Below are 16,705 nucleotides of genomic sequence, written 5' to 3' on the forward strand. Positions count from 1 at the left end.
GTAGGGGTGTCAAACATGAGGCCCGGGGGCCAGAATTGGCCCAGTGAAGCCTCTAATTCGGGCCACTAGATGGCTCTGGAATGAGTGAAGAAGGGTATACATTTTGGACTTTTAAATGTATTTTCAACCTGATTAAGACCTCTCCCATGGCTTTTCATATTACACCAAAGTAATTAATCAATAGATAAACAATTAAATTATAGTAAAAAACAAAACAAAAAATGTGTTCTATCAACTACAGAAATTCATTTTCATACAAAGGGACTACAAAAAAGAATATGACTATGATTTTCTGTGAATTAACAAAATATTTCTGTTTTATAGTTACAAGGCGGTCTGAACAACGAGCTACTATTTTCTGTGATTTTGCACATTTATTTCTCAGTTTAAGCCCGAGGAGTCATGCTCACAGATCTCTTTCTTTGCCACAGCAGCTTTTTCTTTTTCATGTAGAAAACCTGAGATTTATGTTTGAAATTGTGCTTTTTTTATACTAAGATATTATGTAGTTAAACTTCTTTATACTGACAGAAAGGCGGAGTTTCACAGGACCGGCCCCCTTACTGTAAGATCAAAGTGGGCTGTTTGCAGCCCACGATGCAAAATTAGTTTGACACCCCTACCTTTGGGCTTCCCACGACTGCCTCAGCGCACTGTGACAACACAGTCATACAACATACCCTTCTTATTCTTCTCCTTGGTCACCACAGTCATAGACATGGTGGGCTGGGAGCTTGGCTCTGCGCCCCCCAGTGGCAGCCGGCTGACCTGCAGCGAGCGGAAATTGCACTTGAGAGTGTTTTTGGAGGAGGAGTCTCGCTTCTCCACATCTTTCTTCCTTTCTGTCGGAGCCACCCAGTAGTCCACCTGAAGCCCCATGAGCTCCACCTGACCACCAGAGCTGCAGGAAAACAGCAATGTTGATACTGTGAAAAGGCTTTAATTTTAAACTTTATTGCATAAATTACATAAAAACAATATGAGATAATATAGAGAATTGAGCAGTATCGTATAGAAGGAATTCACGCAGTCATTGTCTTTAGGAAAATGTACATAAATACAGCACTATATAAGTACACGAACATGGTATTCATTTTTAAAATAATTAATCTCTCTAGTTTATTCACACTGCTTCTCTCTTTTGATTCTTTGTTAAATAAACAATGACACACTCAAATATTTCTACATTTTAGAAGCTGCAAAAAACCAGATTTTTATATCCTGATATGTGAAACTTCAGACTTTAAAGGAAAGATGTGCTTAAATGAAACAAATGAAAGACAAATATACAGCTGTGGAATACACGTACAAGTCGTAAAACGTTACAGATTTTTGTAAAGAATTTGCATCAGTAGCTTTGAATCTGAAAGCTGGGACCCCTCAAAGAGACTGCGTTGCATAAAGCTTCTTGCAATGTGCCAGTTTTGCTCTTAGACTTTGTATAGAGTCTCAGAAGATGAAATATCTTCTGGCTCAAACATTTAATTTTAAACTTTGTGCAGAGACGTTGCTTTGATTTACCAGGACATTAGTAAAAAAGAACTTGATGTAATTTCCCTCCAGCAGGCAGCACATCTTACCTGTAAGCACAAAAGCTGGTGTTGACAGAGGGAGACGAGGGCGGCGTGGGCGATGCCTCTTTGAAAGCGGGTGATACCTGTGGAGGGGTGGAGGAGAGCAGCGAGGAGCCCAGAGGCGCTGCATCATCAGAGTCTCCTGAGAAAGGAAAAAGCAAAAAAGAGCTGTGAAAGGAGGCAAGCAGCATCAGGAATAACAATTTCTTGCAATTTCTTTTGAAATATTGTTAGATTGCATCATACCTACAATCAGTAAACTAGCCATCTCTCCATTTAAATGACTTTAAACACAAAAATGTCTTCTTGTTGACTTGCAACACTAACATGAAGCTTTTTATTTATTCAAAGTCTCAGCATAACAAAGATGATATAATATCAGGCTCACAGGATTAATTGCTACAGTATAAATCAACAAGTCCTTCTGGAATTGATTATTAATGCCTTGAGAATATATTTACATCTAATAAGCTCATAAGGATCAACAGGAATGTAGATATGGCAATGCTGCTCACTTCATTCAGTAAAGCTGTCTAATGAAGTCTTATATAAAGGTTTAACATGCAGCCTATGACAAAACATCTCTTTTAATATTCAACAACCACAAAGTGGCCAAACAGTGGTGTACCTGATGTTGCAGCTGTTTGCTCCACAATGCCAACTTTCACCATCTGAAGAACAGAATGGAAAAGCAAAGGTTTATCACTTTAAGCACCACTTCAAAGTGCCACAAAAACCCACAGATAAACTGAAAAGTGCAGCATTTGCATCAATCAGACATAACACTGTGACTGCCTGGTTAAAATTGTGCTGGTCACTCATTTACTGCTACAACAGCCCTGAGTACTCGAGGCATGGACTCCAGTAGACCCCTGGAGGCATGCTGTGGTATCTGTCACCTAGATGTTAGCAACAGATCCCTCACACCTACACTTATTTGTCCTGCACATCACACAGATGCTCACTTGGATTGACATCTGGGGAATCTGGACGTCAAGTCAACACCTTAAACTCGCTTCTGTGCTCCTCAAATCATCCCTGATCAAATTTTTTCTCTGTGGCAGGGCACATTATCCTGCTGAAAGAGGATGGGAATGCAATTTCCATGAAAGAGGGTGCATCCTCTGCAGCAATGCTAGGTGTGGTACCTGTCCAAGTAACATGCACATGAATGGGAGAAGCCAAGGTTTCCCAGCAAAACATTGCCCAAAGCATTGCATTGCCTTCGCCTGGTTACCTTCTATTCACAGAAAGATGTTCCCCAGGTAAGCGATGCATACACACCCGGTGATGCAAGAGAAACTGTGATTCATTAGACCAGACCTTCCTCCATTGCTCCGTGATCATCTTTTGTTATTCACTTGGCCATTGTTGGTGCTTTCACCGGTAGACGGGGTCAGCAAGGACACCCTGACTGGTCAGAAGCTATGCAGCCTCACGCATAACAAAAATACGATGCACTGTGTAATCTTTGATATATCCCACTGACTAACGTGTGTCACGATAAAGAGGTAAACGTCACCTGTCAGTGGTCATAATGCTATGCCTGATCAGTGTATTTAGGCAGAGAGAGAGATAATACTTACCCCGATAAAAGGAATGAATTTCTGACATGAATCCTCATCTGGGCTGTAACGAGTGCAGGTAACAAGAAGGCACAAGGAGAGAAATTAGAGTTTGATCAAAATAAAGTAGCCAGCTCTAAAGGGAATACATGCTACAAGCATTTCCTAAACTTGGCTACAAAGAGTACTAAAAGAAATTAAGATTATAATTTGGAGAAATGTAAATCTAAAGTTAGTAACATTGAAATCTAGTCATTAGTAGCTTGTGCATAATGACTTTGGGTGATGCTGATTTCCATTGTTTTACATCTGGAAATAACTGAGTCCTCTCTTGCATAGGGGACTATGCAAAGCTCAGCTGCACATGCTGCTTGGATTTAACCTCCACTAAAACGGGTTCACTTCCTGACGGCAGGCCTCTGATTGGAGTTGGAGAAGCAGAGAGCAAAACATGCAAGCTTTTGGCCGATTTGGGGCCTCGAGCAAAGCCATCAAATCACTGCAGCACCAGACTGGATCGACCCAAACAGAGTCATGAGGGCGTTCAGCAAGGCAGCAAGTCCATCAGGGGAACAAGTCAACTAGAGTCATAAAGGAGTCGATGAAAAGGAAGAGCACCAACCTAAGTCCAAAACCTTTTGGCTCCATGCACTACCTGTCAGAGGTAGTGCATTACAACATTTAACAAGCCTTCTACTGTGTGAACTATTTTCCCGGAAATACCCAGAAAAATAGCCGGAATAAAGTTCTACTGTTCTGTAGGTCTACGTGTTCTGAATGTAAAGATGTTCAGCGACACGAAAGGTCGTTGCTCTTGCCTTGAAGAAACCTGCCATCGCCCCCCCAGGGAAGAAACAGAGAGACTAAAGAGGAGGGGGAGAGAGAGAGAGACAGCCTACAGTAGGTAACAGTTTGTTTTTCCAACACAAACACATCTCTGCTGTAATCACTTCAAAGCAGCCGGAGAGAGAGAGAGCCTGATGTCTGCCTGGTATGGACCACGACAGAGTACGTGAGTATTGTTTGAGCCACTTCATCCATTCATTAAATTTAATGTTTGATATCTGAAAGATGCACATGCACATCAACCCATGTAAACAGTTGAAGACAGCTGAATTATGAACATGCACTTTATAGAAGCATTTATACTCCTCTAATTAAAATAAGCTTTTTCCATGTCCAAGAGTGGCACTTCTCAATGATCTCAATAATCTCCAAATATTTTCTTAATAATTCTCACTGAAACAAATTTGCACAATTTCCAGTAAGTTATTAAAATTATTTATTGAACATCCAGCAGGATCGTCTAAAGATTTACCTCAAATTTGTGCATGGATATTTACCTACAGACAAGCGCATAGAAAGAGTGATGCTCTCCAAAATAAATGGATATATAGTTGTGCTTATTGAGCTATTCCATTAAATAAAATAAAAATAATCAAATCACCTGAACCTCTCCAAGACACAGCCTATTAAAATAATTTAGAAATAAATAATATTCATACAATAAAATGCCTGTTTAGCTATTAAAGCCCTACAGACTTGTATGTGTAATTTGTGTGTACATGTATAAATATGTTTGTCCGATATTAAACTGGATTCAACCAAACAATGTTGTTGGTGGTTGCAGCTCATAATTAAATAAAAGAAGAGTGCATCAACATAACACCCTATTTTTACTGACAGTATCCACATCTCATACATCTTAGTAGATAAATAACAGACAGACATGATTGGCCGGGAAGCATGAAACAGCAGGGAGGGAGAAACAAAAGAGGCTGATTGTAAATGTTCACCTGCCACTTTAACAGCACAATTGTTCCTTGAAAATTACGGCGGCTCAGCGCTGAGAATGAATTGTTCTGTTTCAGCAAACGCCTGCATACATGCAGCACTAAAAGCTCTTCAGTGGATGCTGATAAAATTTAATTATTAAAACATTGGTCCAATCAAAAGGAACCGAATCTACTTCCTGCACATTAAAAGTTCACTAATTAAAATATTAAATCATGGTTATTAAATCCATACCAAACCATGCCAATTCCTGGTTTGACAGAGGATTATGTGCAGGGTTATTACTGCTGTAACATCCATTTAAAACAGTTTTCGTTAGCTTTTAGCACATTTAGCACAGAGATGCGCTCAGCTCAGTTTACTAATCACCCAATAGTTGTTTCTTTATGAGCAGATAGAAATGATATATAAATCGTCCCCTCTCTATTACTACAAAATGACTTTTGACTGTTGTGTTAAACACTGCACTACGAAGCTATTACTCTCTCTACCACAACAGCCTTGTTTGCAAAAACAGTGGGCAACTAAAGAATGAGAAAGTAAACAGCTATTCCAACATCTACCACTAAAGTTGGTCAATTAATTAAAGAATTTAGGGTTTTTAAACATCTGATTCCAAGAATCAGGGGAAATATCAAGATGCAAGGCTAAAAAAATTATCTTCAGATGGCACTGCATTAAAAACAAACATGCACAGCAGTGGAAATAACCACATGGTGTGAAAAGCAGTTCTGAAGAACCGTTAAACCTCTACATGTTAATAAAATACATGAGGCAGTGCTCATTTGATATATGTACCAGAAAGTCTTTTGGCCTGACCAATCAAAACTTGAATTCCTTTTTTAAATTGACGTCCTCTGGACCAAACAAGAGGGGGACCCATCTGGCTTTGTACGAGTTCAGAGCTCAAACGAGAGCATGCATATTAGTAGAGATGCTATCACATTAGTGCACCAGACATAGGGAAATATGCACATGTGTGGAAGCTCCAATGCTGAATGAGATACACATGTTTTTGAACAACCTATGCTGCCAGAAGGGAGAATTGCAACAAAGGAGGATCTGAACTGAGAAATGGGGAAACATTTAACTTTGAAACTTATAGAAAACACACACAGTGGTCACCGTGCTCCTGTTACATATATATTTTACACAACATCCTAACCAATGTGGTTATTTTATTTATTTTTAAATATCTTTATATGCTGAGAAATGTAATCAGTGTATAAAGCTCCTTTGCATCCCACTGGCTGATTTCATAAAAACGTCAAAATCAAAACTTCATCTGGTGCAGCTTCAAACATCTCATACTGCTTCTGTGTCGTTGCAGCTTTACTCTGGAAAGCTTACATTGAAACTTTTGATAATTTAGCCAGCTGTTAAAGCGACAAGATCCAAAAAACAATGAGAGGGTTCAGGGAGAAATGCGTGAACCACAGAGAAAGCGCATGAATCACCAGGCTACATGAGAAACAGACTATCGTTCACAATACCTTACTGCAAAATCAAAATGAAAGCTCTTTTTCCTTCAAAGAAAGAAAACATACAACACAAAGATAAATCATGTTATTCACTCACACAGTGATGGAAACACAGTGATGCTTAGAAGACACACTACCCACCCCCACACAAACAGACAAACCCTGCAACATTAGTGAAACTATTCACTCAGTATTTCTTTCAAAAAGGGGCTGAATGGAAACCAGAAGGTGCACCTCATTTCTGTGGCCTTTAATCTTCGCCTGAGCTAAGCTGGCTGTTTACTACTAGCAAATGTCTAATAATCTACTCTCCGTAGTTAATGTTTGCTTTAAAACCTTCTTGTGCGTGTGAGTAACTTGCACCACAGAAGCATACTTGCAGCATATACGTAATAATATATGCAGTGCAGGTATTTTTAATTCAATTTGTAATGTTCAGGGAGATTCTAGTAACTTATCACTGTGGATTTCTCTTTAAATAAACATTTGAAACCCCGTTTAAAAATACTGAAAGCTCTGCATTAGAAGCATATGTTAGAGCAAACATAGACTCCGATTTTTTGACTGTAACGCCTAAAACAAAGGCTTCCATGCATCTCTGATAACAACTAGATTGTAACTTTATTTTGTCATTAAATGAGGGTGAAATCCTGAGAAAAAAAAGCACGTACCTCTTCTGCTTGTAGGTGAGCATGGCCTCTGCGATAGGGAGCTGGTGAGCTCCGTTAGCTCCCACCATATACTGTGTTACCCTGGAAACTACATCTGGGTTCTCCTGGACTGTAAAGGAGACGGTGATTAGTACCTGATTACAGAGTCAGCAACATACAGTATTCATTCACCAGCCATTTTATTAGGTATACTTTACTGGTACCGGTATGGGTCAACTGTTGCCTTCAGAATTACCATAATACTTGTTATAGATTCGACAAGGTGCTGGAGATTTTGATATGTGGGCTACACACCCCTGATGAGAAAGTCCAGTTCCCCCACATCTCACAGGTGCTTCACTGGACTATGATCCAGTGACTGTGGAAGCCATTTGACTATAGAAAACTTTCTGTCATGTTCAATAAACTCCTTTGAGATGATCTGAGCGAACGTAGGAGCTTAAATTGAGACCACCAGACACGCAGCATTCGTCTGTTGTCCAACTTTGGTGCAAACTGTAGCCTCGGTTTAATGTTCTGAGTTGACAGGAGAAGCATCTGGTGTGCTCTTCTTCAGTGTCTGGCGTGTTGTGCATTTAGAGATGCTCTTCAGTGTTACTGTCCAGGCAGCTCAAAGAAAATCTGCCACTCACTGGATGTTGTTTTTTCTTTTCCCTGACCATTCTCTGTAAAACCCTAGAGATGGTTGCATGGGAAGTAGATGGCATCATCGACCATGACACATTCAAAGTCCCTTAAATCCCCTTTCTCCCTCATTTTGAGTTTAAATTTTGAGCTTCAGCAGGTTAATGCCTTATTAGATATTTGTGTTAACAAGCAAATAGGTGTACCTAATAAAGTGGCTAGTGAGCATGTAACATCATAATTATGTTTCTGGTTAAAATAATTTCAGTGGCTCTTTAAGAGCTCTTTAAACTTTGAACAAATGAGTGTTATGTTGTTCAAAGAAAAGCGTGACAGCCCACCAACAACTGGAGCCTCTGATTTGTGAAACAGGTCCCTCCAGGCAGCATCTTGGAACAAACTGTTGTATCGATAGTCAATAGTGCCGAGATACTTGGAGACTGGATGTGCACCTAAAGCCAATGGAAAAGAGAGAGAGTCATGATTTAAAAAAAACAGTGCAGAGCTGCTGCAGTTTGACATCAATATCACCACCGCGTTTCCACTACAACAAGGTTAAAACTAATATTAACAAGCAGCACTGCAATTTACACAAATACAGCACTTTTAAATATTGAAAAATTAGTAGAGCACAAGACCTCTGAAAAAGCTGCTGGTCTGCTTTTCACAAATGTGCGAATATGAAAAAAAAACAAACAGAAAATTTGAAATATCCAGACGGCTCATGAAAGTTTTTAGCTTTAGTGGTCAAATCCCACAAAGTTGCTTTTGCTTCCTTACAGTGAGGCCCTGAGTGCACGTCGCTTTCTCATTTCTGTCATTTGTGCCTCCTTGTCTCCTCTGTCCTCAGTCCTCCTGCCTGTGCCTCTGTATGCCATGCTAAGAGACGTTACTGGATCCCAACATCTATCTGGAGGTCAGAGGTCGGAGGACAGAGGAGGCTTGCCTGAGGAGATATAATTGAGGATGCACACTTACATCCTCTGCAGAAGTATTTTTGCAGCGTATAACAGAGTTGCACACAGCTGGGATATATAAACCAGGGAAGGAGCAGAATAATTTATGTCTATTCATAAAGTGTTTGAGTTATTTATAAATTGGTCAACTATTTGATTTTTATTAGAAGTAGCCTTAAAAATAAAAAAGTCACAAACACAGTTATATCAGGGATACAGCAGACTTTGAAGCAAGGATGTCTAAGGATTTTGATAAATGTGTGTCGCCTCAGCTCCTCTCTCCTTCTTTCTTCCCTGGTTGAAGGGACTAAGATGTGAGCAAAGGAATCGAGAAGGCACAAACTGAGAACTGAGAAAGGAGCCTTGTATGACTTCCTGTTTAGCAGCTTCACAGCTGATTCTGACTGACTGACAGAAAATGGGTCTGGAAAGCAAAACCCAATAAAATAACTTATGTGAGAAATCATATAAAGTAATTTTTTCCAAGTAAGTAGCAGTAGTTTCAGTTTGCAGTCACAAATGAATATATCTTTAAAAAGTGTTTACAGCTTATAGAAGGCAAAGATTTCAGCCGATTCTGCTCCAACCATATGGATATGAAGATAATAAATTACATCATTTTAGTATGTAATGCTTCTAGCACATAGGTCAGCATGTTGTTATAAAAACATAAAACATCAACGTTTTAGTATAGCCCTTCGAGGGAAGCTGCGCCTCCTCTTGAAGAAAAGTGGATCAAAGTAGTTTTTGCCTAATCCCACTAAACAAAAACATGACCTCACTGGTGCACCTAACAACAGAAGAGACGAGAGCTACGCCGTCACAAACCTAGAGGGATGATGAGGAACCTCATGTAGCCGAGCCAGTCAGGAGTTTTGTGGGACAGGTGGTCCACAAAAAGCCTCAGAACTGCACTGAGGTAGTGCTGCGCTCCGGCCACCGCTATCTTTATAGGAACAGGCGTCTGGGAGTTACAGTTGCAGCTAGGGAGAAAAACGAGCAGCGCAGCTCTGCATTACTGCAACATTAATCCAGAGTGTGCATGCTTTCATAAAGCATGGGAGGCAGACTTACAATCTCTGTATGCGGGAGACGATGGTGTTGAACGCAGCTTGGATGTCAGCCGTGGTGCAGGTGCAGACCACTGGCAGATGGTGGTTTTGCAGCATGTCTGAAAGATACTGAGAGAGGAGGGACTCCATTATAAACCAATAATTAATGCTCTGTAAATCTTTAAACACTTAAAAACTACTGGTCAAAGAAAATTTAATTAATTAAATGACCTAAATGAAAATTGTATACAAGTAAGTAAGACCTTTATCTTTGAAAAGGCCTGCTGCTTACCTGGCCCTGCCAGTCAGACGTGTTGATGAGGATGATACTATCAGGGAGGTGGTTATCAGATACCAGGATGTGGTTAAGTTGGTCATACACTGTCTTTCTGGGAATCTAGGGAAGTAAAATAGGTAAACCTTAATGTTAGGTTCATGTTAATGTAAGATCTCATACTTTTCTTTTCCGGCACAATCTATTAGACATGTCTATGAATACATTAACACACGGACGGTCATTACAATAAGCACCTCTGTCCTATACATATATGCTGCCAAAACAGTGACTCTCTTGCCTGAATTGAGAATTATCTTCATATTAACTGTTTTAACATTCCTGTGCACTGGCTTATGCTTTCTGGCTGAAATTAGGCGGCCTGGTTTTGAGTTCACCCTGCTACCCTTTGTTATGTGTCTTCCCTCGACACGTTTTCCCTCCTTTCTTGTCTATTTTTCCCCGCTGTCAAATAAAGGCTAAATGCCAAAATCTTTAATATTCAGAAAATCTTTCCCACGCCTGTGAATACAAGAAAACTCATAGTTTTTGGTTTGTTTTTGGTTTCCCCTGCACTTCTACCCTCCTACCTGTAGGTGGCATCTGGTATCCAGAGACCGCTCATTGTCCAGGCTGTTGGCCCTCTCATTCTGGGGCCTGCTGGGTTGGCGCTCCTTCAGCGATGTGCTCCTGCCTCGCCTCCCTGCCAACTTTGGTTCCTGCCTAAAAGCAAAAAAAGCAAAGGAAGAGAGAGACAAGTTAAACAATTCTTTGCATTCAGACATGAAGAATCATGCGTGCGCATTTACAGCGTTGCCTTTACAGGCTTGAAATAAGTGTGTTATCATTAAATTATGTATATTTACCTGTTGGATGAAATGATAAGAGACTCTGTTTTGGTCATTTTGCCACTCGGTGGGAGTCTCTCTAAAAACGTGTCCATGTTGTCCATCTCCAGCTCTGTGGTTGGGGTCACCGCCTCTGGCTGCTCCTGAGGGGAAACAGAAGCAGAGAAAAACTGGAACAGTGTTTATGAGCTAAGAGCTGGCAGATGTGTTTCTGCATTCTTGCTCTTCAACACTTTTTCACATCTTAAATGCCTTAAGGATCGTCTTTGGATTACAGGTTTTATTGACAGTCTTACAGAGAACACAGGAGATCTTCTTTAGCCTTTCTTACATATAATAAAAATACAATATTGAGTCAGTGCATCAATCTGAAAAAGCTTAGATTCACACTCACAAAAGGGATGTTATCAGACACGCCGTCATCCCCGGTGCACTTGGTTTTATCTGGGTCAACCTGGAGTGAGGTTGTGGGAAGAATAATAAACATCACCTGGATTTGATGGACTCTGGGAAACTTTAATTTCAGAGAAAGTAAAGCATTGTCTGACTCGAGATATCATCATGAATTGTTAGTTCAACTGAAGCCCTACAGTTTCGCAAACAGGCAACCAGAGGGATAAACCTGAAGGCTGAAGGAAAAACCTGAGCCGGAGAAGCCATCAGAGCAGCTCACCTGCCTCCAGCTGTTCACTCACATGTTACTTAACTCATTTGTTTAAGTGAAGGAGGAGATTTGAAATCAATTAATGTGGAAGATAAGCAGAAACTACTGGAGGCCATTTGGTGTTTCACAATGTGCTCGTGTGTCGGGGGTCTCACCGGGCTGGGAGGCTCCCTGTGGCTCCGAGTGCTGTGGATGCTGCCAATCTCAGTCTGAGAGCTCGAGAGGGAGAGACCCTCGAAATATGGCCTGAAACAGAAGAAAAATACATTTGTTTCACATCATGTAAATATACCTGCTGAGGTTTATTGACTTGGCAGTCTCCTCTGAGTGAGGGGGTAAGTACACGGCCAGAAATGAGTTCAGTCTGTCAAGCATCCATTCCTAAGAAAGAGAAACAGGGCGAAACGGCTGATCTATGCCAAATTACACAAGAACTGGACTGAAAATCAGTCTTATGGGGTGAGGAATCCAAATCTGAACGTTTGAGTTGTGCAAACTCTGTTTTGACTTGCATATTATATTTCCAAGTAAGTTTGCACATGTCCCAATAAACTCTGCACCTGTTTCCCACACATAAACACATGAGTCTTTTGGACCGTTTTATAAATCGTTTTTAAACATTTTCACTATTCAGAATATTTTTGGAAAAATATGGACCAACTGTAACAAATTAAAAAGAATTTCTGCCAACGTTACATTAGAGCAGGTAAAATAGACGCAGCTGCTGTGAACTGGTTTGCTGACTTACACAGAGAAGCCAGATTTGACTGATACACCAAGTAAATCGCAGATTCACACCTTGTCAGTCACAAAGAGGCCACATCCTAAAGCGCGCCCCTCCTTTGTTGTCTATTTTAAGGAATATTTGAGGGAATATCTTGTAAACGGGAAAACTATTTACAAAATAAACATTGTGCTGTATTAACAAAGAGCTGAAACTTGTAAAGGTACGGTGGCTCTGAGAGGCCAAACAGACTGCAACTTAAGAAAACTCCAGGGAAGTGTTTCTGGGGAGACAATAACCCGACGGACCAGTTGCAGGAACCCAAAACATAGTAGGTGTGTTTTATCACGATTCATATAATACTGATGACGGATTTTTAGGCTAATAGTTAGGCTAACACTAACTTACCTCTCATCTTTTCTTTCCTCACAAAACCAATAGATCCTCCACTTCTTTTAAGTGTCTCCCAGCATATTTTGGTTCCTGCAACCGGTCCGTCGGGTTATTGTCTCCCCAGAAACACTTCCCTTGTGCTTTTGGAAATCTGTTTTTTCCTATTTCTGTTTTGTTTTTTCCTATTTCTGTTGTCGTTTTTCCCATTTGCGTTGTGTTTTGTGTGCTTTTGCAGCATTTTTCTTATTGCTGGAGTTTTCTTAAGTTGCAGTCCTTTTGGCCTCTCAGGGCCACCGTACAAAGGAGAACATAAACTCAATTGAGGTCACAGATTAAAGTGAGCAAAAGGTGCTTTTCTTACAGATTTATATACAATAAAAGATATGTCTGCAACAAGAGGACTGCCCCCTGCTGGCGATTAGAAAGACCAGAAGCTACATACAGAAGCTATATACAGTCCATGTAGTCTAACCAGCAGGAAATCCATGAACACCATGGATAAGTATGTCACTCACTTGAGTTTAGGTTTCGGCGTGCTGAGGACGCTGTCGTCATCATCCATGTCTGGGCCGCTGTCGCTGGGGTTCTCAAACTCCACGCTGTCCAGGTCCACATCCTCCTCCTCCACATCGGGAGGTGGCTCTGCAGGATCTTGCTCCGAGTCCAACACCTTCACAAATACAAAAACATCACATATCCGATGGCTCTGCAGCTCCACAGTCAGACGACCAGACCAACGCAAGACAGTGACACTCACCTCATCTGAAACTCTGAACCTCTTCAGAAGAGCCACCACACGCTGCTTAAAGTTCTGCTGCTAAAACACAGGAGAACAAACGCAGAACCGCAAGTCAGATTGTGACCTAGTTCTGAATTACTTCGGCCAGTACAAAAAACAGCTGCAGCCACTGCTGAGCCCAACTTAGTAATTTTACCAGCAGTAGATACATTTGCAGTGTTGGCCGGGTATCGATTTTGCAGTGTGTGCTCATGTAAATCAATAATCAAGCAACATCATCCTCCATCTGCTTTCTGAGGCTTTCATCTGCTGCTCTGGCTTGCTGAGCCTTATAACATCCATCATCTGCTGTTTAGGTTTGTTGAAAAGCAGCTAATTATAGGTGTGGCGCTTTTTTTATAGCAGTTTTCTGCATCCAGAACCTTCTTGCACTATGTAGTAGTTTTACCTCAGGTATAAACAAATGAAAAGTAAAACCCACGAGTCAACTGGACTCCCAGGCCCAGTGCAGCAACAGAGCTTCAACAGAATCTGGAATAATTTTTTTGCGGTTCAGGACACGTGCCAAGATAAAGAAAGAAACTAAATTATCTTTACAAGAGAAGCCAATTAACCTTGGTTAAGCTGTTAGAGTGCAGAAAGGTGAAAATGGCGACAAAATTAATCTAAAGCTCTCTAATTAACACGGCTTTCTTCATCAGGCCAAACTCTTAAAATTTAAGTTGTCACGCTGTGGTTGGATGGAGAATTAACCACACATTCACTGTCACAGAGAAAGCTTTGTTTCCCTGCAGGCAGGATGTTCAGATTAGATCTGCAGTTGCTGTTTCACATCTCTTACTCTGGTGATGGAGGGAGTCCTTACAATCGACCTCCTTTGCTTCTTTGGTTTTCTCACGTCATACTCGTCATCCTCGAGATCCTGAAAACATGAAGGACACATGTTTAAACCAATACAGAGAGAATACAGACTGACCTGAATAATGTAAAACATGTTATCCCCCCAAACTGCAAAAGCCTTTAAAAATAAACAAATAAATAAAATCACCTGTGGCTGCACGGCATCATCGCTGGCCTCCTGCTCTGAGGAGAAGCTCTCGTACTCTTCTTCTGAGTAGTTATCTGGAGACAGCAGGCAGATTAAAGACTGAGTGTAGAAGATGCTTCATACATTTTTCGATGACCCCTTTAAAATTTGACAACCAGCCAGTTTCTAAATATATGCATGATGTTGCATGCTACCTGGATTTTATTGCTTTCATGGTGATTAGAGAAAGAGAAGTGGGGGAAAAAAAACACTCTAAACCCTGTGAAACGCCACTCTGTTTAACTCATCAAGCATATTAGGTGATTGTGATGGCGTCACGCTGTTTTTGCCTCAGAGCATCAGGGGTAATGAGAAGCAAAGCATACCAGAGCATTTGATCTTCTGTCCCCCCTGCAGGGCTGCCTCCTCATGGTCTATTGGCTGACTAGACAGGGAAAAGATCCAGATCTCTGCCACTTTTCCAAGCATGTCTTTCTGGTTGCTGCAGAGAGGCAGAACCTGGCCTCCCTCTGTCGGGTGCTGCATCACCTGCGAGAGGCCAAACATCATGAGCGAGAGAGGAAATGCCCAGTTCAGTCACCTCCTGCAGGTACTACACTACCTAAGAGGCTTCACACAAACAGCTGAAGGTCAAATGCCTTCTTCCACAGCACCTAAGCAGAGAACAAACCCAGGTCACTTAAGGACAATACTGCTGAAAATCAGACCGATCCTTTCTGTTCCAACAGTCTCACGAGACTGCATACATCCCCTTGCAGCAGCTTACACTGTATCCTATGTGGTAGGTTTTGTTCACAGATTTAAATCCTTTAGCTGAAACTGTAGGGACTGTTTCTTTCTTTCGAGTCAGTACAGCTCTGTGCTTCTTCTTTCCCCCCCCAATCTCAGCTGCATTAATGCTTTTTTTATCCTTCTCTCAGCTGCCAAGATGTGACCTTAATAAGCTCCGCTGAGCTTTGTCAGCCAAATGGGAACTGCTTGGTGGATCAGCATCATGTGCAGTGAAATCAAGCCATTCATTTGTGTCTTCAAGGTTTTCTTAAAACACAAAAAGCCTGTTTCTATTTTTTCCTCCATTTTTAGCGTCTTTCTGATGCCGCTGTACATATGTTTGATGATTTTACAAATGCTTAATATCTTATGCAAAGATCATGGAACTGCACCTAAAACATAAAAGATTCATCTACTAAAAGTATAAGAGAATAAATGCATTAAACCTGTGTTATTGCTATTAAACTGTCAATTTTCTTCATGGTGGTTACAGAAAATTTTCAAAGAGAAGTTACCTTCTTTTTATTTGGATTTTGAAAAGATGGGGGGAAAAAAACAGGCCTGCTGGACAACATTCAGTACAGAGTCTGTGAAGCAGCTGTTCACTACCACAACGAGGTACAAGGCATGACAAAGATATGATATATTACTGTACTCAGCCTCAGCATAATTCAAAGCAGCAGCAAAGAAACTCAAAATTATTTAAAAAAAACTGCTAAGAAATCCAAAACTGACTATAAATTCTCACCATAAACACAAAAAGAAACTAAAAAATGCCTACAAACAACAACACAATGCACAAAATGACTTGCAAACAACAAAGACACAAAATTTATTAAAGTAAAAGCCAAACCACTGCAAAGAGAATGACCACAGACAACCAATGCAACAACAACACCAACAGCTTGACTTGTGGTTTGAGATTTGAGGTCGCTGTGTGTTTCTTTAAGTTTGAGAGTCTATATAGGACAGGATCTTTTACAAGTCTGTGCCAAGGGCTCATAATCAGTCACTTGGTTTTTGGATGAGCACAAAAAGCTGCCCAACATCTCTTTGGGTTATGAGCCCTAATTCAGAAGATACTTTTATTAGAACTTATAAGCCTCTAATTTGAACAACAATAAAATGTGTATTTATTTAATAAAAATCATAATCTGGGTTGAAACGGGGGGAAAAAAAGAACTGTATCCACACAGAGGGACATGTTAAGGATAATTTAAGGCTTTCAATTATTACTTATTTTTAAGTGTTTTAAGTGTTTTGGCACGATGGTAGAAAAATGACCGGCACTTTTCTGCTATTAAAGAGAGTCTTCAGAACACAAGTGCAGCAGAGCTCCTGAACCCACTGTTAACACTTGAGGCGAAGAACATGAGCATATATGCAGGGCAAGACTGTACCTCTGACATATCGATAGATCCAATCGCGAGAGTCTTGTAGCCTAAAATGGTTCGGTTCTTGTATCTTTTCCGCCGCTGGAGCATGATCTGCAGCTTGTTTCCTTCCCGCTTTAAGAAGTGTGGGTAC

The 16,705-nt window shown here is 40.7% G+C and overlaps 1 protein-coding gene across 5 annotated transcripts in view; it reads right to left on the minus strand.

Annotated features, from left to right (window-relative positions):
* Positions 1-16,705, minus strand: part of pacs2 (phosphofurin acidic cluster sorting protein 2) — a 64,278-nt gene that overhangs the window by 5,651 nt on the left and 41,922 nt on the right. For 3 of the 5 annotated variants that reach the window (XM_082516481.1, XM_082516484.1, XM_082516485.1), the window contains exons 4-23: positions 16,579-16,704; positions 14,773-14,935; positions 14,408-14,481; positions 14,201-14,281; positions 13,378-13,437; positions 13,136-13,290; positions 11,659-11,749; positions 11,234-11,293; positions 10,858-10,982; positions 10,582-10,714; positions 10,010-10,114; positions 9,740-9,846; positions 9,494-9,648; positions 8,051-8,161; positions 7,086-7,194; positions 6,427-6,459; positions 3,161-3,203; positions 2,203-2,245; positions 1,581-1,716; positions 681-901 (exon numbers count right to left, since the gene is read on the minus strand). In XM_082516481.1, coding sequence (XP_082372607.1) covers positions 681-901; positions 1,581-1,716; positions 2,203-2,245; positions 3,161-3,203; positions 6,427-6,459; positions 7,086-7,194; positions 8,051-8,161; positions 9,494-9,648; positions 9,740-9,846; positions 10,010-10,114; positions 10,582-10,714; positions 10,858-10,982; positions 11,234-11,293; positions 11,659-11,749; positions 13,136-13,290; positions 13,378-13,437; positions 14,201-14,281; positions 14,408-14,481; positions 14,773-14,935; positions 16,579-16,704 — 2,131 coding nt within the window. The remainder of the gene's footprint in view (positions 1-680; positions 902-1,580; positions 1,717-2,202; positions 2,246-3,160; positions 3,204-6,426; positions 6,460-7,085; positions 7,195-8,050; positions 8,162-9,493; positions 9,649-9,739; positions 9,847-10,009; positions 10,115-10,581; positions 10,715-10,857; positions 10,983-11,233; positions 11,294-11,658; positions 11,750-13,135; positions 13,291-13,377; positions 13,438-14,200; positions 14,282-14,407; positions 14,482-14,772; positions 14,936-16,578; position 16,705) is intronic. The other 2 variants (XM_082516482.1, XM_082516483.1) reach the window with 2 other exon arrangements.

This window comes from Aulonocara stuartgranti (assembly GCF_965226115.1).
Source record: "Aulonocara stuartgranti genome assembly, chromosome: 19".
NCBI classification, from domain to species: Eukaryota; Metazoa; Chordata; class Actinopteri; order Cichliformes; family Cichlidae; genus Aulonocara; species Aulonocara stuartgranti.